The sequence below is a fragment of the Scomber japonicus genome, chromosome 4 (assembly GCF_027409825.1).
Source record: "Scomber japonicus isolate fScoJap1 chromosome 4, fScoJap1.pri, whole genome shotgun sequence".
Classification (NCBI taxonomy): domain Eukaryota; kingdom Metazoa; phylum Chordata; class Actinopteri; order Scombriformes; family Scombridae; genus Scomber; species Scomber japonicus.
The window spans coordinates 29,288,342-29,315,865 of NC_070581.1; the positions used below are offsets into that span (position 1 = coordinate 29,288,342).

At 39.1% G+C, this 27,524-nt stretch overlaps 5 protein-coding genes and 1 pseudogene across 5 annotated transcripts; all 6 read left to right on the plus strand.

Annotated features, from left to right (window-relative positions):
* The first annotated feature begins 1,238 nt into the window (after positions 1 to 1,238).
* LOC128357681 (P2Y purinoceptor 1-like) lies at positions 1,239 to 2,727 on the plus strand. The gene is made up of 2 exons (XM_053318051.1): positions 1,239 to 2,094; positions 2,600 to 2,727. Exons 1-2 carry the CDS (start codon positions 1,239 to 1,241, stop codon positions 2,725 to 2,727), a joined length of 984 nt encoding a protein of 327 aa, XP_053174026.1.
* A 1,250-nt stretch (positions 2,728 to 3,977) lies between these two features.
* LOC128357682 (P2Y purinoceptor 1-like) lies at positions 3,978 to 4,988 on the plus strand. The gene has a single exon (XM_053318052.1). It carries the CDS (start codon positions 3,981 to 3,983, stop codon positions 4,986 to 4,988), a length of 1,008 nt encoding a protein of 335 aa, XP_053174027.1. The 5' UTR covers positions 3,978 to 3,980.
* A 1,345-nt stretch (positions 4,989 to 6,333) lies between these two features.
* LOC128357683 (P2Y purinoceptor 1-like) lies at positions 6,334 to 7,320 on the plus strand. The gene has a single exon (XM_053318053.1). The coding sequence runs from the start codon at positions 6,334 to 6,336 to the stop codon at positions 7,318 to 7,320; it is 987 nt and encodes a 328-aa protein (XP_053174028.1).
* A 699-nt stretch (positions 7,321 to 8,019) lies between these two features.
* On the plus strand, positions 8,020 to 8,832 carry LOC128357684 (P2Y purinoceptor 1-like; annotated as a pseudogene).
* Positions 8,833 to 10,841: 2,009 nt separating this feature from the next.
* On the plus strand, positions 10,842 to 11,849 carry LOC128357537 (P2Y purinoceptor 1-like). Its single transcript, XM_053317901.1, has one exon. It carries the CDS (start codon positions 10,842 to 10,844, stop codon positions 11,808 to 11,810), a length of 969 nt encoding a protein of 322 aa, XP_053173876.1. The 3' UTR covers positions 11,811 to 11,849.
* Positions 11,850 to 15,015: 3,166 nt separating this feature from the next.
* Positions 15,016 to 27,427, plus strand: LOC128357000 (6-phosphofructo-2-kinase/fructose-2,6-bisphosphatase 1-like). The gene is made up of 14 exons (XM_053317217.1): positions 15,016 to 15,090; positions 19,748 to 19,873; positions 20,000 to 20,096; positions 20,241 to 20,307; positions 21,015 to 21,089; positions 21,467 to 21,523; positions 21,636 to 21,757; positions 21,869 to 22,076; positions 24,454 to 24,600; positions 24,798 to 24,902; positions 26,203 to 26,332; positions 26,451 to 26,513; positions 26,597 to 26,661; positions 27,268 to 27,427. The coding sequence occupies exons 1-14, from the start codon at positions 15,039 to 15,041 to the stop codon at positions 27,325 to 27,327; spliced, it is 1,374 nt and encodes a 457-aa protein (XP_053173192.1). The 5' UTR covers positions 15,016 to 15,038; the 3' UTR covers positions 27,328 to 27,427.
* Positions 27,428 to 27,524: the final 97 nt, after the last annotated feature.

A 27,524-nucleotide genomic window follows, 5' to 3' on the forward strand; every position in this document is an offset into this window, starting at 1 on the left:
ACAAAATTTAAACGGGGGGGCCGAGACCGGCGGCAATACCTGTCTCACTCCCCATTGACCCTAATGTAATCGTCTTCTTTTTTCAAAAGAATCTCACTCTGTCTTCGCACTGAGTTTACGCGCTCATTTTAAGGAATATCTGAATAAAATAAACACTGTCAGAATCTGCAGAGTTCTGTGTTTCTCACGGTGTTTTTGGTTTTTGGACAGGAGTTACGGTTTTCTCACAGTTTGCAATTGTTCAGGACCTTGTCAGAAGCCAAATTCTTCAGAATTTTGAGAATTTTTTCCAAGCAGATTCTCAAATCGCCGTAGCAACCGCAGGGCCTTAGCTGCCCTTAGCAACTTGTCGCTGGGCAGAAACTGAGCTTCTTTTTTGTGATTGGCTAATTCTACCTGTCTGTCTGTTTTGCCAGTTAACTGAGGTAGCGGCTGAGCTAGTATTGATACTCTCTCTCTCTATATATATATATATATGAATTATATTGACACTCTTACTGCTCAAACGCAGGCTGGTGTGTGTGTGTGTGTGTGTGTACGTATGTCTGTGTGTGTGTTCATACACACTGTGTTGTGTGCTAACAGGGTATGTGTGAAGCGTAAAGTGCTGTAGTGTAGTGCTTAGTGTTAGTGCATGTTGCTACTGCCTTGTGCTCTGTGCTGCTCTCTGCTTGCATCTACTGTTACACTTGATACTGACTAGTAAGATGTACTTAATAATGCCACAATAAAAATGACTTAGTGTTATATGATCAGGGTGACTTTTGAACACTGGAAATAAATCGTGTACTCGTCCCGGCAGTAGCCCCGTGGCACTCAAAATTTCCATGAAATTTTCTAATTATTTTTCTGTTTTTTTTTTCTGTGCTGTTTTTCTGATCTTCCAAATAAACAGGAAATTCAAACAGCCACAGCCCTCATATATGTCAGTATATAATTTCAGAACAAGCTTGTTGACTGATTATGGTCTTGTTCTATAATGGGCATGATCAGCATTCGTGTGAGAGTGTCAGTTTCTGCTTTGTGAGAGGGTTAGCTTTGGTTTGCACATCTTCTTTTACTCATCTCTGTGACCGCAAATTTAAAAGTGATCACAAGTAGAGGCTGTACAAGAAGTCTTCTAAAAAAAAGCTACGGTTCTTTTTGTCTCACTATTCTTAATTCTCATCACATTTCCGGAAAACACCAGTGTACTCACAGTGAGAAGGATCTGTAATAACTGATTTTCAGCAGACAGAATGAATAAGACATCCTGTGTAATCAGCTTTGACTTTACAAGCAGATTCCTGCCACCTGTTTACATCTCAGTATTCATCGTTGGTCTGATGGCTAATGGATGGGGATTGAAGTCTTTGCTGCAGAAATGGAGGAAACTAAAGATCATCAATGTTTTTGTTCTGAACCTTGGCCTTGCAGATATTTTATATCTGCTCACACTCCCATTTCTGATGGTGTACCATTTTATGGGGAGTAAATGGATCTTTGGAGACACATTCTGCAAGATAATAAGATTCTGCTTCAACCTGAATTTATATGGCAGCATTGGGTTCCTTACTTGTATAAGTGTGTACAGGTACCTGGCCATTGTCCATCCAGTGAGAGTGATGGGAAAATTAACTGTCACCCACTCTGTGGCTATCTCAATCATGGTTTGGCTGTTGGTGAGCATTCAATGTCTCCCTGACATGTTCTTTATCAAGACATTTGGAAACCCCACTGGGAGATGCTACGATAGCACCCATCAGAGATATGTTGAGGATTACCTGAATTACAGCCTTGGATGGACACTCACTGGATTTTGCATCCCCTTACTCATCACACTGGGTTGCTATGGACACATAGCTATAGTTTTATGGACTAGAAAGAGAATTGACAAGGTACAGAAACAAAGAAGTTTGACGTTGTTGCTCATCTTAATTCTTCTCTTCTCTGTTTGTTACATCCCCTATCATTTACTGAAAAACCTCAACCTCTGGGTAAGAGGTCTGTCCAAACAGCGGATATGCTATGAATGGTTTAATGGAGTCTACATTGCTCATCAGATAAGTCGTGGACTTGTGTGTCTGAACAGTGTTCTTAACCCTCAGCTCAGACAGCTGCTCCAGAGAGCTTGTCCCATGTTCAGCCGTTCGCCTCGAAGAAACTCTGGTAATGTGTCGTTGACACAAATTACCAATTTTAGTCACTCAGTTTAATTCTTGAATAATATGTTTTCCCAATATGTTCAACATGAGCATGCATTTGTAACTTTTTGCCAAAAGTAATTATTATGTTTTTAATTTCATATTTGTCCCTCTTCTATGTATTGTCTCAGCACAATAATTTCCTCATATAGCATGTCAATGTAGCTTTTTACTTAAACAGGAGTAATGTGTGCCCTTTTAAGGAATTATTTTCAGCTGTGGATAAATACATATTCATACACATTTGGTACTAATGTTGAGGATTACCTGAAATACAGTCATGAATAGACACTCACTGGATTTTGTGTCCCATTCCTCATCACACTGGGTTGCTATGGACATGTGACTATCATTCTCTGCCACAAAGATACCACTGATAAGGTACTGAAACAGAGATGCTTGAGATTATTGCTAATTTTGTGGAAATGAAAATATCTCTGCTCAGCTCAAAGAGCTGCTCCAGCGAGCTCGTCAGATGTCCAGCTGTTCCTTTCTGTCAAACTCAGGCTGTGTGCCCGTAGCACAAACTGCAGATAGAGATTAACATCAGTTCAAAAGTCAAAGTCAAGTCAAAGTCACATTATTGTAAATACTAACTGCATGTAGAGGACATATAGTGGATTTAAATTATGTTTCTCTCCGACCCAAAGTGAGGTAGACAACAATGCCAGTTAAGGTTTTAGTATTAATTCCTTTATTAAACAAATATATCAAGTAACTATTCTTACATGTTTGTCATGTAGCTGTCTATCCAAACTATTAGATTACTATAAATGAATTAAACTGTCAGTCAATCTCTTATTGTATAGTTTACTTCTGCTGTATCAAATAATGATATTTTTGCTTTTGTGTTTGTTGTGCTGTTTTTCTGACATGCTGAATGATCTTCTAAATAAACAGGAAATTCAAACAACCACAGCCCTCTCACGTGTCAGTATATAATTTCAGAACAAGCTTGTTGACCAATTATGGTCATGTAATGTGTCCTGAGGTGGAGAAACAAGGTTTGATGCATGCTCTCTAGTTGTGTAAAACAGGAAATGTGAGAAATGAAATCGTCCTATTAATACACTGCTAATAGTTTTTACATTGTTGAAACGTCATGTAACTTGTAATGTAATTTACAAAAACGGCAAAATAATTCCCTAACATAGCATGGCACTATAGCTTTTTAGTTGACATTGCTTAAACAGGAGTCAATTGTGCATTTTTAAAGAACTATTTTCAGCCGTGGATGAACACACATTCATACACATTTGATGTTATAGTTAGTATTAGATGCTATAGGATGCTTTCTGTTGGAATGACTCAAAGTAAAGTTTATGATACTGAATCATCAACATAATGAGAGCAACATGAGGTTCATTGGTGTGATTCTTACAGTTTTTGGACAAGGATACATTTCTATAGTGCAGAATAAAACATAACAGGTTTTAAATTGGCAATACTTGTTAGAAGGATCAATTCATTGGTTTTGTCTTTTCATTGGATTTGCCGACAGTAAAACAAATACAGAATATCACAAGCCTTATCCTATAATGGGCATGATCAACATTCATATGAGAGTAAGAGTCAATTCCTGTCTTTTGGGTTTGAACTTCATCTTTCAATCATTTCTGTGACCGCATATTCAAAAGTGACCATAATTAGACATTGCACAGGAAGTCATCTCAAAAACATTATCACCATTTTTTTTATCATGCTATTCTTAATTCTCAGCACATTTCTCGAAAACACCATTTGCAGAGGGGATTTGTGAAAGGAAGGATCTGTAATAACTAAATTGCAGAAGACAGAATGAATAACACATCTCGTCCTCGTGTCAATTTTGACTTTGGACACAGATTCCTGCCTCCTGTTTTCATCTCAGTATTCATCGTTGGTCTGGTGGCTAATGGATGGGGATTGAAGTCTTTGCTGCAGAAATGGAGGAAACTAAAGATCATCAATGTTTTTGTTCTCAATCTTGGTCTTGCAGATATTTTGTACCTGCTCACACTCCCATTTCTGATGGTGTACCATTTTATGGGGAGTAAATGGATCTTTGGAGTCACATTCTGCAAGATAACAAGATTCTGCTTCAACCTGAATTTATATGGCAGCATTGGGTTCCTTACTTGTATAAGTGTGTACAGGTACCTGGCCATTGTCCATCCAGTGAGAGTGATGGGAAGATTAACTGTGACCCATTCTGTGGCTATCTCAATCATGGTTTGGCTGCTGGTGAGCATTCAATGTCTCCCTGACATGTTTTACACCAAGACATATGGAAACAGGCCTGGGAAATGCTATGATACCACCCATAAGACATACGTTGAGGATTACCTGAAATACAGCTTCGGATGGACACTCACTGGATTTTGCCTCCCCTTACTCATCACACTGGGTTGCTATGGACACATAGCTATAGTTTTATGGACTAGAAAGAGAATTGACAAGGTACAGAAACAGAGAGGTTTGAAGTTGTTGCTCATCTTAATTCTTCTCTTCTCTGTTTGTTACATCCCCTATCATGTATTCAAGAACCTCAACCTCTGGTCAAGAGTTTTACTAAAACGGCAGATATTCTATAAATGGTCTAATACAATCTACATTGCTCATCAGATAAGTCGTGCACTTGTGTGTCTGAACAGTGTTCTTAACCCTCTGGTTTACCTCCATGGAAATGAAGATATTCCTGCTCAGCTTAGACAGCTGCTCCAGAGAGCTTGTCCAATGTTCAGCCGTTCGCCTCCAAGAAACTCTGTTAATGTGTCGATGACGGAAATGACCGAATTCAATCAGAGTTTTATACATGAAAAATAGTTATTTTTCCAGTGATATGTTAAACATGAGTATGCAGTTGTAATTTTTTGTCAAAAATAATTATATTTCTAATTTCATATTTGTCCCTCTTCTATGTATTGTCTCAGCATTGATTTGCCTTATTGCTAAAAATGTGCTACATAAATATATATATGAACTTTCCTTGGCTTGTATCTTGCTTAGTTTAGTGTTTGCAATATGCAGCTTATGTAACCACCAAACCTCTGAGTTTGCATGAGATTGCAAGTTAGATATCATTCATGCCAATACTTCAATTTGTGTGATTATAGTGAAACAATGTGTAAGGTAACAACGTTAACAATATATGAAACAACATGACTTAGTCAAATTAAAATACTGTTTAAGTTCATATATGCTGTTGTTATCATCTATGTATAATTCAAACTTGTATATGTGGAAAATTGTGTTTATGTATGCTGAGAAAAACATTTAAAATCACTTCAATGATAAATTTTCTAAATCTATGAGTCTCAGTGTATTATTATTATTGTTCAGAAAGGCTTGTAGTATTTTCTCTCAAGTAGGAACTCTACCACCAGAGGGAGACTCGTACCTTTTTGTGTGGGTGAAAAACTGCCCCTGAATCATCCAAACTCTTTGCACATAAACACCATCTTACATGATATGAATAACATGCATCTGTACTTTAAGTGCTAAAACTGCACTGCAAGAAGTTAATTTCTAACTAAGTGAAATAATTGCATATTCTGATTTAAACTTATTGTGCATATAAATTGGATTATGCTGACTATGCAGGGGTGTTTGACCTAATTCAAGTAAATATCACTTGCCTTGTCTTAATTTGCAATTTTTACAATAAAGTATAATAATATAAACCATATTAGCACAGATTTACATCCAAAGCACAGACATCACAACAGTATGAAGTAATTAATCATAACTGGTTAAAAAAAAACATCAAATATTGTAATTCCATATTCACCAATAAAAAAGACTAAGACTCATAATTTTTGCTGGTATTTGGAGATAAACGATATTACTGAAATCTTGACCTGATGATGGTGCTCGGTGAAAAGTCAGAGGGTCACTAAAGTCATTGAGAGTCATCCTAATGAGGATCATGAATGCATCATAGAGAATTTTTCTATTGTGCTTTTCAAATGATATGATGATGTGCAGCAACTGTGATCAGACAAAGCATGCACACACATGACATTTTGCCCATGCATTTATCTATGATCACAAATCTGCATTTGATAGAGCATGGTTTCAAACAGGAAGCCCTCTCTGAACATCGTAAGTCACATTCTCTGTTCCTTCTTATAAGAAAAGGGTTTGAACTAACTTCTTTTCAGGAGACACAATGAATAACACATCTTGTCCTCAAGTTAATTTTGCCTTTGAACACAGATTCCTGCCTCTTGTTTTCATCTCAGTATTCATCGTTGGTCTGGCGGCTAATGGATGGGGATTGAAGTCTTTGAAGCTGAACTGGAAGAAACTGGGAAACGTCAGTGTTTTTGTTCTCAATCTTAGTCTTGCAGATATTTTGTACCTGCTCACACTCCCATTTCTGATGGTGTACTATGTTATGGGAAGTAAATGGATCTTTGGAGACACATTCTGCAAGATAACAAGATTCTGCTTCAACCTGAATTTATATGGCAGCATTGGGTTCCTTACTTGTATAAGTGTGTACAGGTACCTGGCCATTGTCCATCCAATGAGAGTGATGGGAAGATTAACTGTCACACGGTCTGTGGCTATCTCAATCATGGTTTGGTTGTTGGTGAGCGTTCAAAGTCTCCCTGACATGTTCTACACCAAGACATTTGGAAACGAGTCTGGGAAATGCTACGACACCACCAGTAAGAGATATGTTGAGGATTACCTGAATTACAGCCTTGGATGGACACTCACAGGATTTTGTGTCCCATTCCTCATCACACTGGGCTGCTATGGACATATGATTGTCATTCTCTGCCGCAAAGATACCACTGACAAGGTACTGAAACAGAGATGCTTGAGATTATTGCTCATTTTAATTATTCTCTTCTGTGTTTGTTACATCCCCTATCATGTACTGAGGAACCTCAACCTTTGGTCAAGAGTTCTGTCCAAACAGCGGATATGCTACGAATGGTCAAAGGGAGTCTACATAGCTCATCAGATAAGTCGTGGACTTGTGTGTCTGAACAGTGCTCTCAATCCTCTGGTTTATCTTCATGGAAATGATGATATCTCTGCTCAGCTCAGAGAGCTGCTCCAGCGAGCTCGTCAGATGTCCTGCTGTTCCTTTCTGTCAAACTCAGGCTGTGTGCCCGTTGCACAAACTGCAGATAGAGATTAACATCAGTTCAAAAGTCAAAGTCAAGTCAAAGTCACATTTTTGTAAATACTAACTACATGTAGAGGACATATAGCAGATTGAAGTTATGTTTCTCTCTGAGCCACGGTGAGGTAGACAACAATGCCAGTTAAGATTTTAGTATTAATTCCTTTATTAAACAAATATATCAAGTAACTATTCTTACATGTTTGTCATGTAGCTGTCTATCCAAACTATTAGATTACTATAAATGAATTAAACTGTCAGTCAATCTCTTATTGTATAGTTTACTTCTGCTGTATCAACTAATGATTTATTCTTTTGTGTTTGTTGTGCTGTTTTTCTGACATGCTGAATGATCTTCCAAATAAACAGGAAATTCAAACAACCACAACCCTCTTATGTGTCAGTATATAATTTCAGAACAAGCTTGTTGACTGATTATGGTCTTGTTCTATAATGGGCATGATCAGCATTCGTGTGAGAGTGTCAGTTTCTGCTTTGTGAGAGGGTTAGCTTTGTTTTGCACATCTTCTTTCACTCATCTCTGTGACCGCACATTTCAAAGTGATCACAAGTAGAGGCTGTACAAGAAGTCGTCTAAAAAAAAAAGGTACGGTTCTTTTTGTCTCACTATTCTTATTTCTCATCACATTTCCGGAAAACACGAGTGTACTCACAGTGAGAAGGATCTGTAATAACTGATTTTCAGAAGACAGAATGAATAAGACATCCTGTATCAGCTTTGACTTCACGAACAGATTCCTGCCACCTGTTTACATCTTAGTATTCATCGTTGGTCTGGTGGCTAATGGATGGGGATTGAAGTCTTTGCTGCTGAAATGGAGGAAACTAAAGATCATCAATGTTTTTCTTCTGAACCTTGGCCTTGCAGATATTTTATATCTGCTCACACTCCCATTTCTGATGGTGTACTATTTCATGAAGAGTAAATGGATCTTTGGAGACACATTCTGCAAGATAAGATTTTGCTTCAACCTGAATTTATATGGCAGCATTGGGTTCCTTACTTGTATAAGTGTGTACAGGTACCTGGCCATTGTCCATCCAGTGAGAGTGATGGGTAGATTAACTGTCACCCACTCTGTGGCTATCTCAATCATGGTTTGGCTGTTGGTGAGCATTCAATGTCTCCCTGACATGTTCTACTGAACATCAAGACATTTAGAAACAAGTCTGGGAGATGCTACGATACCACCCATAAGAGATATGTTGAGGAAATACCAGAAATACAGCCTTGGATGGACACTTGCTGGATTTTGCCTCCCCTTCCTCATCACACTGGGTTGCTATGGACACATAGCTATAGTTTTATGGACTAGAAAGAGAATTGACAAGGTACAGAAACAGAGAGGTTTGAAGTTGTTGCTCATCTTAATTCTTCTCTTCTCTGTGTGTTACATCCCCTATCATGTATTCAAGAACCTCAACCTCTGGTCAAGAGTTTTATTAAAACAGCAGATATGCAATGAATGGTCTAATGAAGTCTATATAGCTCACCAGATAAGTTAATATTATTATTGTTCAGAAAGGCTTGTAGTATTTTCTCTCAAGTAAGAACTCTACCACCAGAGGGAAACTCTTACCTTTTTGTGTGGGTGAAAAACTGCCCCTGAATCATCCAAACTCTTTGCACATAAACACCATCTTACATGATATGAACAACATGCATCTGTACTTTAAGTGCTAAAACTGCACTGCAAAAACTTAATTTCTAAGTAAGTGAAATAATTGTATATTCTGATTTAAACTTATTGTGCATATAAATTGGATTATGCTGACTGTTATCATTTTTGCTAGTATTTAGATATAAACGATAGTACTGAAATTTTGACCAATGGATTCATCTATGATCTCAAATCTGCATTTGACAGATTTTCACACACAATGAATAACACATCTTGTCCTCAAGTTAATTTTGACTTTGAACACAGATTCCTGCCTCTTGTTTTCATCTTAGTATTCATCGCTGGTCTGGTGGCCAATGGTTGGGGATTGAAGTCTTTGAAGCTCAACTGGAAGAAACTGGGAAACATCAGTGTTTTTGTTCTCAATCTTAGTCTTGCAGATTCCTTACTTGTATAAGTGTGTACAGGTATCTGGCCATTGTCCACTCAATGAGAGCAATGGGGAGATTAACTGTCACAAGGTCTGTGGCTATCTCAATCATGATTTGGCTGCTGGTGAGTGTTCAAAGTCTCCCTGACATGTTCTACACCAAGACATTTGGAAACAAGCTTGGGAAATGCTACGATACCACCCATAAGAAGATATGTTGAGGATTACCTGAAATACAGCCTTGGATGGACACTCACTGGATTTTGTGTCCCATTCCTCATAGGTTTGATGCACGCTCTCTACTTGTTTAAAACAGGAAATGTGAGAAATTAAGTCATCCTATTAATACACTGCTAGTGCTGACATTGTTTGAACTCCACAGATTTTGACAAGCTCAACTGATAATCATGGCTATTATAATTTGATATTTAACGCAATTCCTCTAAACTCATGCCAACACCATTTATGACCACAGCTCACCTCAGGCCCAAGCCCATTTGTTCTTGTAAATCTGTAAAATGGAGCCATGAATGTAGAATGTAATTTACAAAAAGGTCAAAATAATTCCCTAATAGATTTTTAGCTAACATTACTTGCAAAGGAGTAAATTGTGATTTATTCGGCATAGACACCTTTATTAAGCAGTAGACAGACAGGAAACATGGGAGCGGGAGGGGGGTGTGACATGCAGCAAAGGACCACCAGCCAGGATTCGAACCAGGGTCAGTTAAGTACGTGGTATGGGCTCTAACCACTCGACCACCTGCACGCTAAAATGGTGCATTTTTAAGGAACTATTTTTAGCTGCGGGTCAATACACGTTCATACACATTTGGTGCTATAGTTAGTATTAGATGCTATAGGATGCTTTCTGTTGGAATGACTCAAAGTAAAGTACAATGTCCATGTTTATAATACTGAATCATCAACATAATGAGAGCAACATGAGGCTTATTGGTGTGATTCTTACAGTTTTTGGACTAGAATACATTTCTATAGTGCAGAATAAAATATTTACAATACTTGTTAGAAGGATCAATTCAATATTGGTTTGTCTTTTCATTGGATTTGCTTAGAGTGAAACAAATACATTATATCACCAGTCTTATTGTATAATTGGCATGATCAACATTCATGTGAGAATACCTGTCTTTGTGAGAGGGTTATCTTTCACTCATCTCTGTGACTGCAAATTCAAAAGTGATCTCAGGTAGAGGCTGTACAGGAAGTCATCTAAAAAAAACAAACGCTAACCATCTATCTTGGGGTTTGCACTTCATCTACCACTCATCTGTGTGACCACAAAGAGTGGTCTCAAGTAGAGACTGTACAGGAAGTCTTCTCAGAAACCAAAAGGTCATAATTTCTTTTGTCTTACTACTCTTTATTTCTCATCAGAGTTTTGGAAAACACCAGTGTACTCACGGAGGGAAGGAACCGTAATGATTGAACTGCAGAAGACAATGAATAAGACGTCTTGTGTAATCCGCTTTGACTTCACAAGCAGATTCCTGCCTCCTGTTTACATCGTAGTATTCATCTTTGGTCTGCTGGCTAATGGATGGGGATTGAAGTGTTTGCTGCAGAAATGGAGGAAACTAAAGATCATCAATGTATTTCTTCTGAACCTTGGCCTTGCAGATATTTTATATCTGCTCACACTCCCATTTCTGATGGTGTACTATTTTACAGGGAGTAAATGGATCTTTGGAGACGCATTCTGCAAGATAACAAGATTCTGCTTCAACCTGAATTTATATGGCAGCATTGGGTTCCTTACTTGTATAAGTGTGTACAGGTACCTGGCCATTGTCCATTCAGTGAGAGTGATGGGAAGATTAACTGTCACCCACTCTGTGGCTATCTCAATCATGGTTTGGCTGTTGGTGAGCGTTCAATGTCTCCCTGACATGTTCTACTCTAAGACATTTGGAAACAAGTCTGAAAAATGCTACGATACCACCCATCAGACATATGTTGAGGATTACCAGAAATACAGCCTCGGATGGACACTTGCTGGATTTTGCCTCCCCTTCCTCATCACGTTGGGTTGCTATGGACACATAGTTATAGTTTTATGGACTAGAAAGAGAGTTGACAAGGTACAGAAACAGAGAAGTATGAAGTTTCTGCTCATTTTGATTCTCCTCTTCTCCGTTTGTTACATCCCCTATCATGTATTCAAGAATCTCAACCTCTGGTCAAGAGTTTTATTAAAACAGCAGATATGCTATGAATGGTCTAATGGAGTCTACATAGCTCACCAGATAAGTCGTGTACTTGTGTGTCTGAACAGTGGTCTAAACCCTCTGGTTCATGTTCATGGAAATGAAGATATTCCTGCTCAGCTCAGACAGCTGCTCCAGCGAGCTCGACAGGTGCCCCAGCTGTGTGCCTGTAGCACAAATCATGAGGTTGAACATAATTCATGAATAGCACGTCTGTAAACCTCTCCCCCAGTAATTCCAACTGTGCCCTCTCTAGTGTGTTATTATGCTATGATTGCTATGCTATGTATTACGTGTGCGATGTAAAACGCAAAGCACAATGAGTTTACCTGTAATGAAATGTTCTATGTACATTTTTATATCTAAAAAATACAAAATTGTCTTGCTTTGGCCTGTAAGCTTGATGGGGGTAGTAACAGTTATTTTTATTAGTGGTTATGTAGTTTTATATAGTTAATTAGTTATATTCTCTGATTTATATTATATAGTAATTATTAGCTATATATAGTAATATATAGTTAAATATTTTTTTTTTTTTTTAGTATTTTCTGATGAATATTTTATATTAATGAGTAGTTATAGTAATATATACAGTAGTTAAGTAGTTATATTCTCTGGTCTATATTTTTCTAGTAATTAGTAGCTATATATAGTAATATATAGTTAAGTAGTTATATTCTCAGAATTATATTTTTTAGTAATTAGTAATTATTTAGTTAGCTCACCCCTGTAAGCCACCACCATCACAACCTCAATAATAAACGTACACAGAAGAAGAGTTGTATTGGATTGAATTATTGCACAGGTGTACCTAATGAAGTGGCTGCTTACTATATACATACATACATACATATATATATATAGATATCATATATATAGAGTTGTGATTTTGTTCAGCCTTTTGCCGTGTCTCTGATGTCTCAATCAGTTTTTTCCCCTGGAACTGTTAAGTAATGTTCAGTACCAATTAACCAAATCAAAGTCCTTTAATGTCATGCATCTGTTCTTTAGCACAGCATGTTTCTAAAATTATTACACTAAAATTGAAGCAAACAAATGTAAGATGACAAAACACTTCTGGCCTGTACGTTTTGTTTGTGAGGCAAACAATCACCACATTCTCTAATGTAGGGCACAACCACACATCATTACAAAAAGGTACACAGGATGTCGGAAAACCACAGATTCAGAGTTTGAACTCGATCTTTACCTCTGCTCTTTGCAGCTGTAGATTCTGTGACTCTCTCAGATCAACAGTGTCTGATCTTATCATACAGTACAACAGTTCTGCTGAGCCTCTGGTTAAAATGCGAGTATGCACTGCAGTTTACTGCTTCTTTTGCACTTTTGGTTAGATGCTAAAATGTATTTCATTGTCTCGGTACTTGCACTGTGCAATGTCAGTAAAGTGAAATTGTTTCTGGCTAAACAGGTCCATTCTTCTGCGTTTTTATTCAAATACCATGCAGCCGCCCTGTGAACCCTCTTCCCTGACTTCTTCCTGTAACAGGTACTTTGCTTCTTGGCCCAAAAAGGCATCTGGATATAATTTTACTAACTTCCATAATGCAGAATTTTAGTAAACTATTAATGTGCAATCACTCTACTACTGCACACCAAATTAAGTATTTAATAAAAAGTAAAAAAGTAAAATATATCCCTCACAAACAGAAACAGTGACAAGGGACAACTTCACTTATAAAACTATAAAATAAAAAAAGTGTCATAATGTTGTCAGAAACTATTTCCTTAATAAAAGAGTACAGAGTTTATTTGATAACTTAGTTTCTAGGTAATTAATGTAATGACCCCATGTGTTGTGGATGACCTTTAAGTCAGAGTTCATGTAGGTAAGCTCACTTCACTTCAGCCACTGGTTAACATTTGGCAACGTTAACATTTGGTCTGTTTGTTTCTCCCCTGCTTGCATGATGATAAAGTTTATCTTCAAACCTGATTTTTTTCAGATCAGCACAAAAGTTGCAGTTTGCAAGTGTGGGCAATTCCACATGCATGTGTTAGTGTCTCTGCTCTGAACCGCGCTATACAAATGTGTAACTAGTTATTGTTAAACTGATTTTAACTCAGATTTTTTTTTTAAACCAAATGTATTCACCTTTATTTATACAGGGTCTTTGATTAAAGGGGAACTCCACCAAATTTACATATCAAAATCAGTTTACAATGATTGGAGTACAATTGAATATGTGGAAAAAGTTGTATAAAGATTGCATAATCTGATAAATTGTCTCAAGTAACAGCATTTGAGGTAATGTCAGTTGGAACATAAACTACAAAAATGAAAATGAAATATATTGTTGGAGTGGAGTGTGGTGTTAGAAAGAAATGTAGTACACTCTTCATCTCTGCTTGCGGCTACAGCACACTAAATAAACGGCCTGATGCTAGCTGAACACACCTGAATCCTGAATCTCCAACCAAACCACCAGAGGTCCTGTTATATATAACTTCTAGTACCTTTTCAAAATTGTACATCGTGAGTTTGAGAAGGTGCAATGCGAAAATGGTGGAGTACTCTTTCAAGATTTGTTACTCTCTTTTGCATGTGCAAAGGAAAAGAAAAGCAGGAGTGTTAAAAGAGTCTCAAGTCCAGGTCTAAAATCATATTTCATGTATTCATGTCATGAGTTCAAGTATATTGTTGAGCAGGCACATCAATAATATCTCTAGGCGGCATCTGTTGCCGCTGTAGACAAACAGCATGCACAGCTGCATAGGGCTCAGCCTCTTACTATCATAACTGGAAGACCACTGTTGTTTGTCTAATATATTTTCGTTTAATTATTAGTATCTCTTCGTATATATTCAAGCCTATGGTCACTATAGTATATTTAAAACATTATTGTTCCATAATAGAAAAATTAAATACAGTAGTGTGTCATGTCAGCACTTTCAAACTCTCAAATATCACACCCTCCCCGTTTGTCCCCCGAGTGTATTGCATGTTTCAGTGAGGCTGAATGTACATTGCACAGCTGACAACAGTGTCGTCACTGCTGTTCATTTTCCCAGACAAGCACGCTGAGTGAAAGCGGTGTGTAAGCACAAATATGGCCATGTCTCCGTGTGCAACAACAATCACTGTCTTGGCGACCTTTGCACTTGTTATGACCTGCCCTCTGAACATTGCTTCTCCTTCACCATGTGCGTACGTTGTGAACTCTGGCCCTGGCAAACATTAAAGGACAAGCCCATTCTGCTGCTATCATATGTCCATGTGTCGTGAAAAGAGAGGGCTCCGAAGGGTGGGGGTAGAGGGGGTGGGTTGAGAATACTTTGGCAGAGGGATTTAGTTTCTTTAAAAAGAGCATCAGTTCTCTTGCCACTGGCTACATAATCCTGTGTGTCGATTGTGTTGATGGTCTTTAACTGCTCTGCTGGTTTGGTCTGGTCATTGGAGCGTTGTACAGAATGGAGAATCCCCAACTGGAAAATGTGAGACGGCGCAGGTGTGACAGCGCAGGTGAGATCACCGATTAACTGCCTTTGCAGACAGCAGCCAATATGTAGAGGAAACCTTGCAGCATGGTGTCACAATATAGTACAGGCCATAGATATGTTCATACTGACTGAGTGTAACACAGATATGGAAGCGCAAAAACAGGCTTCAAGTGTCTTCATTCAGCAGGGAGATAACTTTCTTGTTGAGTGTAGCAACTGCACAAGTAGCTGATAAACATACAGTAGTGGGCAAAGGTTTGGACACACTATCTCATTCAAGTGAATGGGAACAATGTCCAACCTTTTTACCTGAGATTTAAATTATAAGAAATATCTCCTGCTTTTTAATGGGCTTTACAATACCTTTCTCTGTTGCTTTGTTTACAGGTAATAAACTCTTTGAACACACAGCAGTAATGAGTGATAGTAAGGTGGAGCTTTATAGGAAAGTAAAAGAGACAGGTTCTCTTAACCAGGGCCTGCACTCACTCACCTCACACAAAAACAAGTGCAGAAATATGTAGAATTGATTGTCTGCAATATGATCCCCAGTGGCTCCTGCAGGTCTGCTCTCTTTTTCATATTTGCAGTGATTTGCCAACCAGCATTATTTAAAGTACTGGAGAAACACCTCTCTTGCTGTTACATGTGCACAGCTATATGTATGTGTAAGTAAGACAGGAAACATTAATGGAAAGGAAAAGTCTAATTCTCAGTGGCTGTTGTTTAAGGGAAGACGTGCTGAAGTGCTGACAGGGCAAGCACCCAATAAAATGGCATCTACCATCTCTTAATGGTCAAGCTCAAAAACACCATTAGTAGCTATCACTACAACTGCTAGTTAGACTTTGAACATAGGCCACAAACTGGGTATGCAGTACTTATGATGTTCCTTGTTTGTAGTATGGGTGACATTACAGTTTGAGTCTGCATAATGTGATGACTGGTCCTATCTTTTCGGATCAGCCAAGATACGTTTTCATGAAATACAATGTCATTTTTCTTGCCTCATACACAGAAAAGCTACAGCTGATTTCCAGTATTTGTTGTGGAAACCTGTTGATTTGACAGATGCCTTTACGCAAGTGCTATACTTAAAGGAAAAGTTCAATGGAAAGTTAGATGAGAAGGTCGAATCCACGTTCACACCAGTCAGTTAAATATGAAGCTACAGCCAGCAGCCACTTATCGTAGATTAAACTGGTCAACAGTTTATAAATAGTTCAAATTTGCTCCACCCTTTTTTTGAACGCTGTTTGTAATGTATCAGCAATTGTAATGGTAAAATATAATACAATATACACTCTTAAAGGACGCAATGTGGAGAACTTTGACTTTTGACACTTTTTGAATCCCTTACCTTTACAGATATGGAAAAGATTAATTAAATATAATTTGCCCATAGAAAAAGACTAGGATAACAATTAATCAAAGCAATTCAATGACGTAAGTACTGTAAGTATATTAATGATGCCCTATAAGACTTGTAAGAACTTGTGGCAAAGCTGGGAGTGGAGGGGGGGGGGTGGGGGGGGGGCTAAACTGGAGAACACAGGACAGAGAACTAACGCGTCTGTATAAACATGTGTATTTATGCTCATAGAGGGTAGAGGGTGGGACTGAGGGGGGTGTGTGTGTGTGTGTGTCATGTTGTTATGTAATACCTGTGAATGTACAGTACATGTACAGTATGTCTTGGGTATGTGAATGCGTCTGCGTTTTGTATTACCCAAGTTTATGTATACATTATTTAAAATATACAGCTATTATATTTGTCTCAGTTAGTACAGTAGGTAACCGTTAGCAATACACCAAAGTGGAAGTGATTCAAATATGTTGAAAGTAACTGGAATAAATCAAAAGTCCAGTAAACAGAAGCGACTGAAATGAAATAAATATTAGTTGTGAGCAGCTTGTCTCTTCATGTAATCTCAGATTGACTCCTTGATGGTCCATCTTTTGCAGGACTCCTTGCTGTCCATAATGATAGTTCTGTAAGTCTTTGGTTACGTACAATAAATTTGGGACTGATTGGATGCCTCCTTGACGGTATTGCATAATGGATGAGAATCTGAACATCTAAATTGCCTTTTTTTGCACAATACTGTACAAATTGAAAAGTAAATTATCTGAATATTTCTTCCACCCCAAGGTATATTATACATTCACTTGCTAGTTTATTATAGGTAACACTAGATAAAATGAAGGCAGCATAATGAAACAGCCTAATCTGCCCTCATTCATATAAATGGGATGGACAAAATATTAGAAACACCTCTCAGTATAACCAAGTTCAAGTCCAACCACACTCTGGACTACAGCTGCCAAACAGATTACAGATTATATAAAAACTGAACATTATAACCTCCATAAAAGGCAGGCTTTATTGCAGGTCTGTTGTATTACACTCCATTTACTTTTATGTAGGTGCTTACTCAAAGCAGCAGGGGGTCTAGGTGTCATTTCACATAAGCAACTCTCTGTTCTCTGTTAGTGAGCTGCTTTTATGAATTACTAGAGAGGAAAGTTGGCTGGTTTGCTGAATTCAAACTAGTCCAGCTTTCAAATGCACACAACATTAATAAGGCATTTTTATAGACTCTGATAAGACTAACTTATTACTTTTATTAGAGCAAGAACATTTTAAAAAACCTTTATAATAACTGTCACTTCCTGGTGTATCCCAGATTCAGGATACAAGCTTAAACTGCCCTCTAGTGGTAAGAAATGAGCATCACCACTCAACACTTCACAGTTCGATAAACAGCTTGTGCAGTACCAAACATGCTCATTTGAATTCATGAGAGGTTCCCCACGTCTGTTATACTTGTCTCACATGTTTTCACTGCTCTTACTCTAACTGAGAAACCAGCTGTGTCACCACAACAGACATACAGCTAGGTGGATTTGGATGCTTCCCTGCTCTCTGACATCACCACAGAGACCTTGGCAGCTCCCCATAGGCCATTTAAATCATGAAACAGACGGAGAGGCAGACAAGCAGGATGGCCTCCAGTCCTCCCCCTCCTGCCTACCAAGTACTTCTCCTTAGCAACAGTCAGCTGACCTGCAGTAGGTAGTGTTCAGTGAAGCACACACATGCACACAGATAGAGCAGTGTGCCCCAGTCGCTCACACTCACTCCTCCGCCTGCCACCTAGGCCTCATGGCTCTCACCATTCACACGTCCACTGAGCAGAAAAAACTCACACAGACTCCTCTGCTCAAGATCTGGGTGCCATGGATGGGCTGCAACTTGAACCGCAGGAGGGGATGTAAGTGCAGTAAAAACCCAACTCAGCTTGAATAGAAGAAGAGTATGATACATTACTTAATCTGTCCTCCTGCTGTTTGTTCTGCCTCTACTTTAACTCAGTTCTTGTTTCAACAGACAAAGCTTTTGTTTTGCATCAGTTTGCATCAACTCTTCCAGCAGTCATAGTGTTGCATACTGACTATGCTGGATCCTCAGCATGCGTCCCTCTCCTCTTGTTGATGCAGGGCTGATCTCAGTCCTGTCGGGGGGATACAGGTACGCAGGCAGCAGTCTGAGAGAGACAGAGGAGCCAGTCATGGGATGCCAGCCAGCATGGACCAAGCCAGGTCCGAGCTGGCTCTCTGTTCAGTCACTGACGTTGTCCTCTGAGCATTTTGCTGATGCAGCATACTCCATTCATAATCGAACAGCCTGGAGGCTGACACTCTCCATGTCCCTGTATAGACACACACAGACCATCCGGGTACTTTGGGGCTACAGCTAACTGGCAAGCAATCCTGCAGTGTGCCTTATAAATTACTGGCATTTTTGACCACAGACAGACAAGCATGAACCAACTGAGTCATGACTGGGTAAGAAACACACAGAGCTTTGAGGTTTGTGTGGAAAAGTATGAGCAGGGAATTCTATTATTCATCTCAGAGGTCATTCTAACAAAGAATAGTTCAATGTATGGAGGCTACTCATTTCTTAAAGCATTATTTTCTTCAGTGTAGCTTCAATAGATAATTGCGAGTAGTGATGCTGTCTAAACCTAAAGGCCTTAGATTTGTGCAGTAAGAAAAGTGGTTTTACAGTGAGAACATTGTTGTTTTAGTTTTATGCTCATTTGTAAATGTTTGCATGGAAGAAACTGACATATTAACCCATTTGGAGATCAGGGGTGGTTCTTGTGATTGTCAGCCATATGGTGCATTACACTGTGCTGCTTTGGCTGTTTCCAATATGTGACTATCTGAGGAGAGGAAGAATCTGGTTGGTAGAATTCACTCCTCACTTTAGAATAAATTGTACCTTATTTGCAGAGGATTATTTAATTGTTTTAATGTACTTATGCATTTGTTTCTTTGTTTTTGCTAGTGGTCAGTCTGACAGGTATCTGTGTTAAGACGTACAGCCAGATAAGCCTCATTAGGGTGGTTTACAGATATTGGAGCTGCACTGTGGAGCCCTTGTTCTCTCTTTTAATATAGATCACCTCGGCAGTGACCCATACATACAGCAGGCCTTGCAGCTCAGAGCCACACAGAACTTTGCGTGACTCTGGATTGCATTTGATCATGAGGCCCGATGCTGTATGGCTAAATGATGCATCACATGCGCAACATTAACGCTTAAACTACATCAGCAGCAAGATTCAGTGACTATTGCTTGATGTTATTGTTTTTTGTTTCCATCTCAGCCTCTGTGCCGCAGCTCTGTAACTCTCCTACAATGATTGTGATGGTGGGATTGCCAGCCAGAGGGAAGACCTACATCTCCAAGAAGCTCACTCGCTACTTGAACTGGATTGGAGTCCCTACAAAGAGTCAGTGAATCCTTGAATGCTGATCATGTAAATGTACTATCTAAATATATATTCTGTGAGGTTTTCTTCTCACCCTAAAAAAGGAAAAAACAGTTTTTAACCTCTCTGTTGTTCCATTCCCACCAGTGTTTAATGTGGGCCAGTACCGCCGAGAGGCTGTCAAGACCTATAAGAACTTTGAGTTCTTTAAACCTGACAACGACGAGGCCATGAAGATCCGCAAGTAAGGACAATATAGATCTGACAAGTCACTTAATGATGAGAGTCAATATGGGTAATGCTGATTTGACTTTTATACCTGTGACATGATCTGCCTCCCTCTGTCCTTTAAGTCACATTCATTATATAAGTGTAACTTTTCTCTCAGGGCCTGTGCATCCGCCGCCCTCAAAGATGTGGCTGCCTACTTCACAAAGGAGCAGGGACAAGTAGCCGTGAGTAAGAGGACAACTGAAACTGTCCCTCTAATCACAATAATACACAATGATTCATTATGCATGTTCAGTTCTCAATAAGATTAAGGTCATTTTGGAGAAAAGGGGCATCTTTCTGGCTTAGCTACTGAGTATAATGCCATGTAACTGTAACATTGTGTCATTAAAAGAAACATAAAAGGGACAAAATACATTTACATTACATTTACCAGCAGCCATTCGGGGTCATACATGATCAAGAGTAATCGCTTGAATCGTTGTAAATGTATTACTTTAAAATTAAATGGTAGAGAGAAAATATAACTGACACAAGACATTATGAAAATAAAATATGAAATTATGGAGCTTTGTTGACATTTTATATTAATTTTCTTGATATAGAGTAGCATTGATCTGTTTTAATCTATAATATAAATATTTTGCATGACATTATACTAAATATATTCCAACTTAATATATTGCCTTATAATTAAGATGCTTCACTGTTCAATCATTATGCCAGTTATTTGCCAATACTAACCATATAGCTTTATCTTTCCATTGTTTTTATTAACTTTTTTATTTTATTTCTACCAACTGTGTGTGTACAGTGTCTGTTGATCTGGATGGCAAGCTGCTACAACAACTACCATACAAGGATAAATAAAGGTGTATTGAATTGAATAGTATATGGATGTATTGTTAACACACTGTCCTGACCCTTCCAGGTATTTGATGCTACCAACACCACCAGGGAGAGAAGGGCAGTCATCAATAGTTTTGCAAAGGAGAAAGGCTACAAGGCAAGTACACATGTGGATGAGACACAAAGATGTTTAACAAACAGAATGCAGAGAGTTAGATTACAAAAACATAGATACCACTACAGCAGCACTACAGCTATAGCAAGCAGGCAGTTAGCTTAGCTTAACGAATGGGAATGGGGAAACAGTTATCCAAAGGTATCAAAATCCAGGTTTCCAGCCTGCTAAGCTAAGCTAAATTTTTGCTGGCCATAGCTTCATATTGAACAGACAGATATATCACTGATTGATCTTCTCATCTAAATATCCGAAAGAATGCAGATAAGCGTGTTTCCCAAAATGTCAAACTGTTACTTTAAGGATGAGATTAAAAGACAAATGTATTTTAAAACTTCTGATTGACCTTTTGTACACAGGTGTTCTTTGTGGAATCAGTCTGTGAAGACCCTGACATAATCGCAGAGAATATCAAGGTATGGGGCTCCTTCACACCGTCAGTCAAATATGTTTATTTTTATGCAAATGCTTAAAGTGGCTGGGATGTAGTTTTCTCAACTTAATACCACAGCTGACTGTCCTTTACAGCAAGTAAAATTTGGGAGCCCGGATTATGCGGATCGTGACGTAGATGAAGCCATGGAAGACTTCAACCAGCGCATTGAGTGTTACAGGGAACACTACATGCCTATAGATGATGAGAAAGACAGGTACTGACACATTATGCTTTTCTTCATTTAAGATTAAAAAACAGAACAGAACACTAATTTCTGCTAAATTCGTTTTTAAAATGTATTTTCCCCAATACTGACTTTTAACAGGAAGCTCTCCTATATCAAGATCTTTGACGTGGGCAGTAGATACCTGGTGAACAAGGTCCAGGACCACATTCAGAGCAGGATAGTCTACTACCTCATGAACATCCATGTCACACCGAGATCCATCTACCTGAGCCGCCATGGAGAGAGCGAGCTCAACCTATTAGGTCGCATTGGTGGAGATTCAGGCCTGTCCCCCCAAGGACATAAAGTGAGTGGACAGCACCATTCAAAGTTCAATCCCTTAATGCAAACCAACCACTTTAGTAGATAGACCACATACCTGGAAAACTATAGTACTCACTCTTGCTACTTATGTGTTTTTTTAACGTCATGAGTGCATGCATGGCTCTTTTAATGACAGAGTGGCTTTCTTCTAGCAGGTCTCATACATACAGAGACAGAGACAGAGAGAGGAGAGTAATTACACAAGTTATTATCACAAGCCTAAAGTGGGAATGCAATATCCCATGGTACAACCAAGCTCAAGAGAATGAACAGCAAAGAGCTCAACACAACTGAGGACCAAAAGGGACACAACACGCAACTTGTGACAACAACCTTAATAGATGAGCATGGGCACACTGACAAGCTTTACCATCTCAATCGATCCAGCACAACAACATGGCCAATACACGGACCAGCAACACAAAGGCAGGATGATGAAAAATGCTTTCACTCACCAAAGCTGGATGCTCGCTTGAAGAGAAAGGTGCAGATTGTTGCTCCTCTGGGGCAAACTTCTGGATGGATTTTGGGATGAAGTCCTGTAGCTGCTGAATCTGCTGGCTTTGGATTGACAGCATGACTGATAGTTGTGGATGTCCAATGGTGTTACAAGTCAAGGTTTCTGTTGTTATGATAATTTTCAGTACAGTGATGATCTCAGCATAAGTCTCCTATGTAGGGATGGCCGATAATATTGGAGGGCCGATATTATCGATATTTACTTAAAAATGTAATATCGGGAAGTATCGGTATCGGGTTTTTATAACCGATGTTTGTTCTGTAGGCTTCAGCATTTCCGGGCCTGATTGAACGCAGCATGGGACGTTTACCGGCGCGCGCTTGATGACATATAACAACAACAACAACACGCTGGACTTGCGGGTCCCTAAGCGTGGCTAACTGTGGCTAACAAGTTCGTATCGTCCACCGCCATGTACACGAACCACAGACTGTATATAAGAAATGGACGTAACATCCGTGACATCACCCATTGGTTTGTGGACTGCTGCTCGGAAGCCAATAGTATCGAATCTAGGCAGCGCCATCTTGAAAATTTCAGGTGCATTCTGGGAAAAAATGAACACGGATTTTACTTATATGGGCATGAGGCGGAATCATGAACCCGCCTCATGGCGGGACCAACGGCGGAGCGGGAGGCTGCGATTGGTTGCGAGGGCTGGATCTCAAGGACATTGGTCAATCAACCTGTCAATCACAACGTAGCCACATAGCCTGCTTTATCGTCAAATATAAAATCAGGGAGGCCAAAATGTCCCAAATGAACATCATACTGCATTGAAGAAGGCTTTAAACTAGCGATTGAGACCATAAACACATTTTGAAAACGTTTACTGAGGTTAGAAATCAAGTGAGAAGTTGGGTGAATTCTCCATTGACTTGTATAGAGCCGGATGTCTTTTTAAACACAAAACGGTCGCCCCCTGGTGGCCTTTTGATAGAATGCAGCTCTAAGTTACTTCCGCATTGGCTTCTTTTCAGAGGACAGGAACTCCCCGCCTGACACGAACACACAAATAGAAACTAGGGTTACCTCCTCGTTTTAATTTTCTCTGTTATGTTTCGGCGAGTCGCCTCTGTGACGTCATCGTCAGAGTCCGGTGGGTCCAATTGGGTCCTATTATGCTGAGAGGACCGAGTGAGAGTACTTCCGGTAAAGGTCCCGCCTCCAGAAACGGGGCTTCTGTCTGTGGTTTGGAACTATCTCCAAGTGTTTCCTACGGATAGTAAATTAACAATTTGCAATGACTGCAAAGCAGCATAATAAATATGGCAGTGGCATGTTGGCACTTTTTTCTATAACTTAAGTTGAAGTTATTTTGCACAGACAGTGTTTACATTTGGAAAGTCATGTTGCATTTATGTTTGCATCCAGTGGCGGGGCATCACAATACAATTAGGTATAATGTATTAATTCCACAATAGGAGATATGTTATGTTGTTACCTAACAGTTTTGGTGTAAAAAGCCTGCATATATTGGTATTGGGTGATATCGGAAATTAAGAGTTGGACAATATCGGATATCGGCAGAAAAGCCAATATCGAGCATCACTCCTGATCCAACTGAGCATGTACCTGTTTTCTTCCACTTGTTTGTTTAGCACCTGTATGCAATGTCAATTTGGGCAGTGACATTTACTTTTTCCAGGTAAACACAATTTCACAGCATTGTCCAGATGACTCCCGCTGCTCTCATATTTTGCATTCCTCCCAGAAAGTTTCAAATCTTTGTAACTTATCTTTGACCAAGTGATGTTACCATCTCCACCAAACAGAAGATGCGGAAAACTAACAAGTGTCGGCTTTAGTGTGCTAACTGTTGCTGCCTATTTTTTTCTAGTATGCCAGTGCTTTGGGAGTCTTCATCAAGAGTCAGAAAATCAATGACCTGAAGGTATGGACGAGCCACATGAAGAGGACCATCCAGACTGCAGAGGCTGTGGGAATGCAGTATGAGCAGTGGAAGGCTCTCAATGAAATAGACGCTGTGAGTTTATAATGTTCATTGTAAAACATAACCCTTCAGACGAAGACACATGTACAGCTAATATTCTATTTTTGGATGTTTTAAAATATCAGCCTGCCATCATGGTTAAATTCACCAGAGCTTGTGTATCTTTGGGGGAGTCATATTACAAAAATGTTTCACACTCCAAATGATTTGATTTCAACTTTCCTACTAAGGGTGTATGTGAGGAACTAACCTACGAGGAGATTCAGGAGAAATTCCCAGAAGAGTTTGCAATGAGAGACCAAGACAAGTATCGTTACCGTTACCCCAAGGGTGAGGTAAGTACTCCTCAGAATATACTATGACATGTTTTGACCCTTCGTTTAACCAGGGAAGTAACAGCGAGTGTTTTTCTGGAACACGCTGTTCACACTTACACGTTGGACACACATTTCACACCTGGAAGCTGTCCAGTACAACCGCATTCAGATGTGTTGGCCAATGAGCAGCCCCACTGGAGCAGTTTTGAGGTTGAAGGAATAGTTTGGCATATTAGGAAGAAGGCTACGTTACACTTATTTTCTCAATGATAGTTTGAAAAGAAGGGTGATACCGTTAGAGGTGGAAAACATATATCAAACATATCACTTGGTTCAGTTGAGTTTAAAGCTTTGTGCATGTCAATCAGTGAACGTATCACTGGCCTGACATCCCGCACTGATTCTAACTGTCTTCAGTCCAGCAGTAGCTTCAGCTTGTTGCTAGTCTCATCTGTCACATCCAGTTCATTACAAAACTAGCTTTTACAAGCTCTGCCCATATGTTAAATAGCTCAGCAGACTATTATTTAAAGCAGAGTTATCAGATAATTAATGTTTCTGTGAGATTTAATGGTCTTTTGGGGTGCTATAATGAGAAAGTAATGTGCTATGAATCACTGCTGAACTGACAACAGGGCTCTCATTAACCAGGGAGAGGAACGCTGCTGCTAAAAGATACTTATTCAGTCAGTGACAATGTTGATTCAGTCGGTTCACTTTGAACATTTGTTGAGAAAGATTTGTTTGTACATGACCTCTAGATACCACTGTCATGTCTGTCTAATAAAACCTAAAGCTTTGCTTAACATAAAGACTGGAAACAAGGGGACACAGCTAGCTTGGCTTTGTCCAAAGGCAACAACATCTGCCTACCAGCACCTCTACAGCACACTGACTCACAGGTTTGTCCAATCCTCCAATAATTCATGGTTTATAGGGGGTCTTGATTAGGTGGGTGATTAAATTAAACAAACCAGATATAACTTAGTTAGTTGGTTGCTGGTAAGCAGATCTGGTTACCTTTGGGCAGAGACAGGCTGGCTGTGTTCCCTGTTTCTTGTCTTAATGCCAAGCTAAGCTAACTGCGTCTTGGCTGTAACTTCATATTTAATAGACAAATATGAGAGTGGTATCGATCTTGTCATCTAACTTTCAGCAAGACAGCAAATAAGTGCATTTACCAAATGTTGAACTTTTCTTCTTCCCATCTGAACCTATTCTTCCATATTCAGAGATTCTGACCAAAGTCAGGACAGAAAAAGTCAAGTCAGAAAGAGTTGAATAATTAATGAACTCTTCAATTATTCTGTCTGCACAGTCCTATGAGGACCTTGTCCATCGTCTGGAGCCAGTCATCATGGAGCTGGAAAGGCAGGAAAACGTTCTGGTCATCTGCCACCAAGCTGTGATGCGTTGCCTGCTGGCCTACTTTCTAGACAAATCTGCAGGTACAGAAAATCATGCTTCACCTCTGCAGGGGCTGGCTACTCTTCTATTATACTGTTTTATAGTGCCTTGAAATACCTTAAAAAATAACTCGCCCATCTTATTTTCCTCCTTCTATAGATGAGCTGCCTTATCTAAAGTGCTCCCTTCACACTGTGCTCAAACTCACACCAGTAGCCTACGGTAGGTGGTTGGTGTTTGACTCTGTGACATATCCAGTCTCTGTAAGTCTTTCCCTGACAGTCTGGCTTTCTCCTCAATTGTAGGGTGTAAAATTGAGTCGTTTTTCCTCAATATTGAAGCAGTCAACACGCACAGAGACAAGCCAGAGGTAAGTTTCCACAAGCACACATTTGTCATAATAGATACCCATCATTGCCAACTGTGCCTGTGGTGGATCACATACAGTACTCTCATGGCAGCAGTGGTGGAAAGTAACAAAGTACATTTATATTTTACTTTGCTATTTCCATTTTATGCCACTTTATACTTCCATTCCTCTACATTTCAGTGGGAGATATTGTACTTACTACTCCACTACAGTTATTTAACAGCTTTAGTGACTTTTCAGATGAAGATTTTACACAATGGATAATATAACAAGCCTTTAAAGTACAACACATTGTTAAAGACATTCTTCCTTCCTTCCTTCGTACAAGCTCATACTACTTATGTACTTTTACTTAAGTGGGATTTTACATGCAGGACTTTTACTTGTATTTTTACAAAGCTGTATTAGTACTTTTATTTAATTTGAATTAATTTGATTTGAATACTTCCTCCACCACTGCATGGGAGGCAGTAATGTTAACCCAAACCCTTCATATTAGTGAAATATACAGCTGAACAGATTTGTCTTTTTCTCCTTTTAGAAATTAGAAACAAAAAATTAAAACAAATCTAAAGAAACTGAGTATTTGTGTTGCTGTTTTTGCAGAATGTCGACATCAACAGAAACCCAGACGAAGCCCTGATCACTGTTCCTGATCACATATAGATGCTGTTTTTTGGGGAAACAGACCACAGCCATGTGAAAGTGTGTTACTACTGATAAGCTAAACTAAATGTTCAAGATGCACTCCGGTTAAAGGTTGATTGTATGGGCGGCAGAAGGAAAGGGGGTGCTTAAAGGCAGCAGACGACAAGATGGTGAAAAGTTAAGTTATTTCTGAAGCACATGTACTCCCCCTGCAG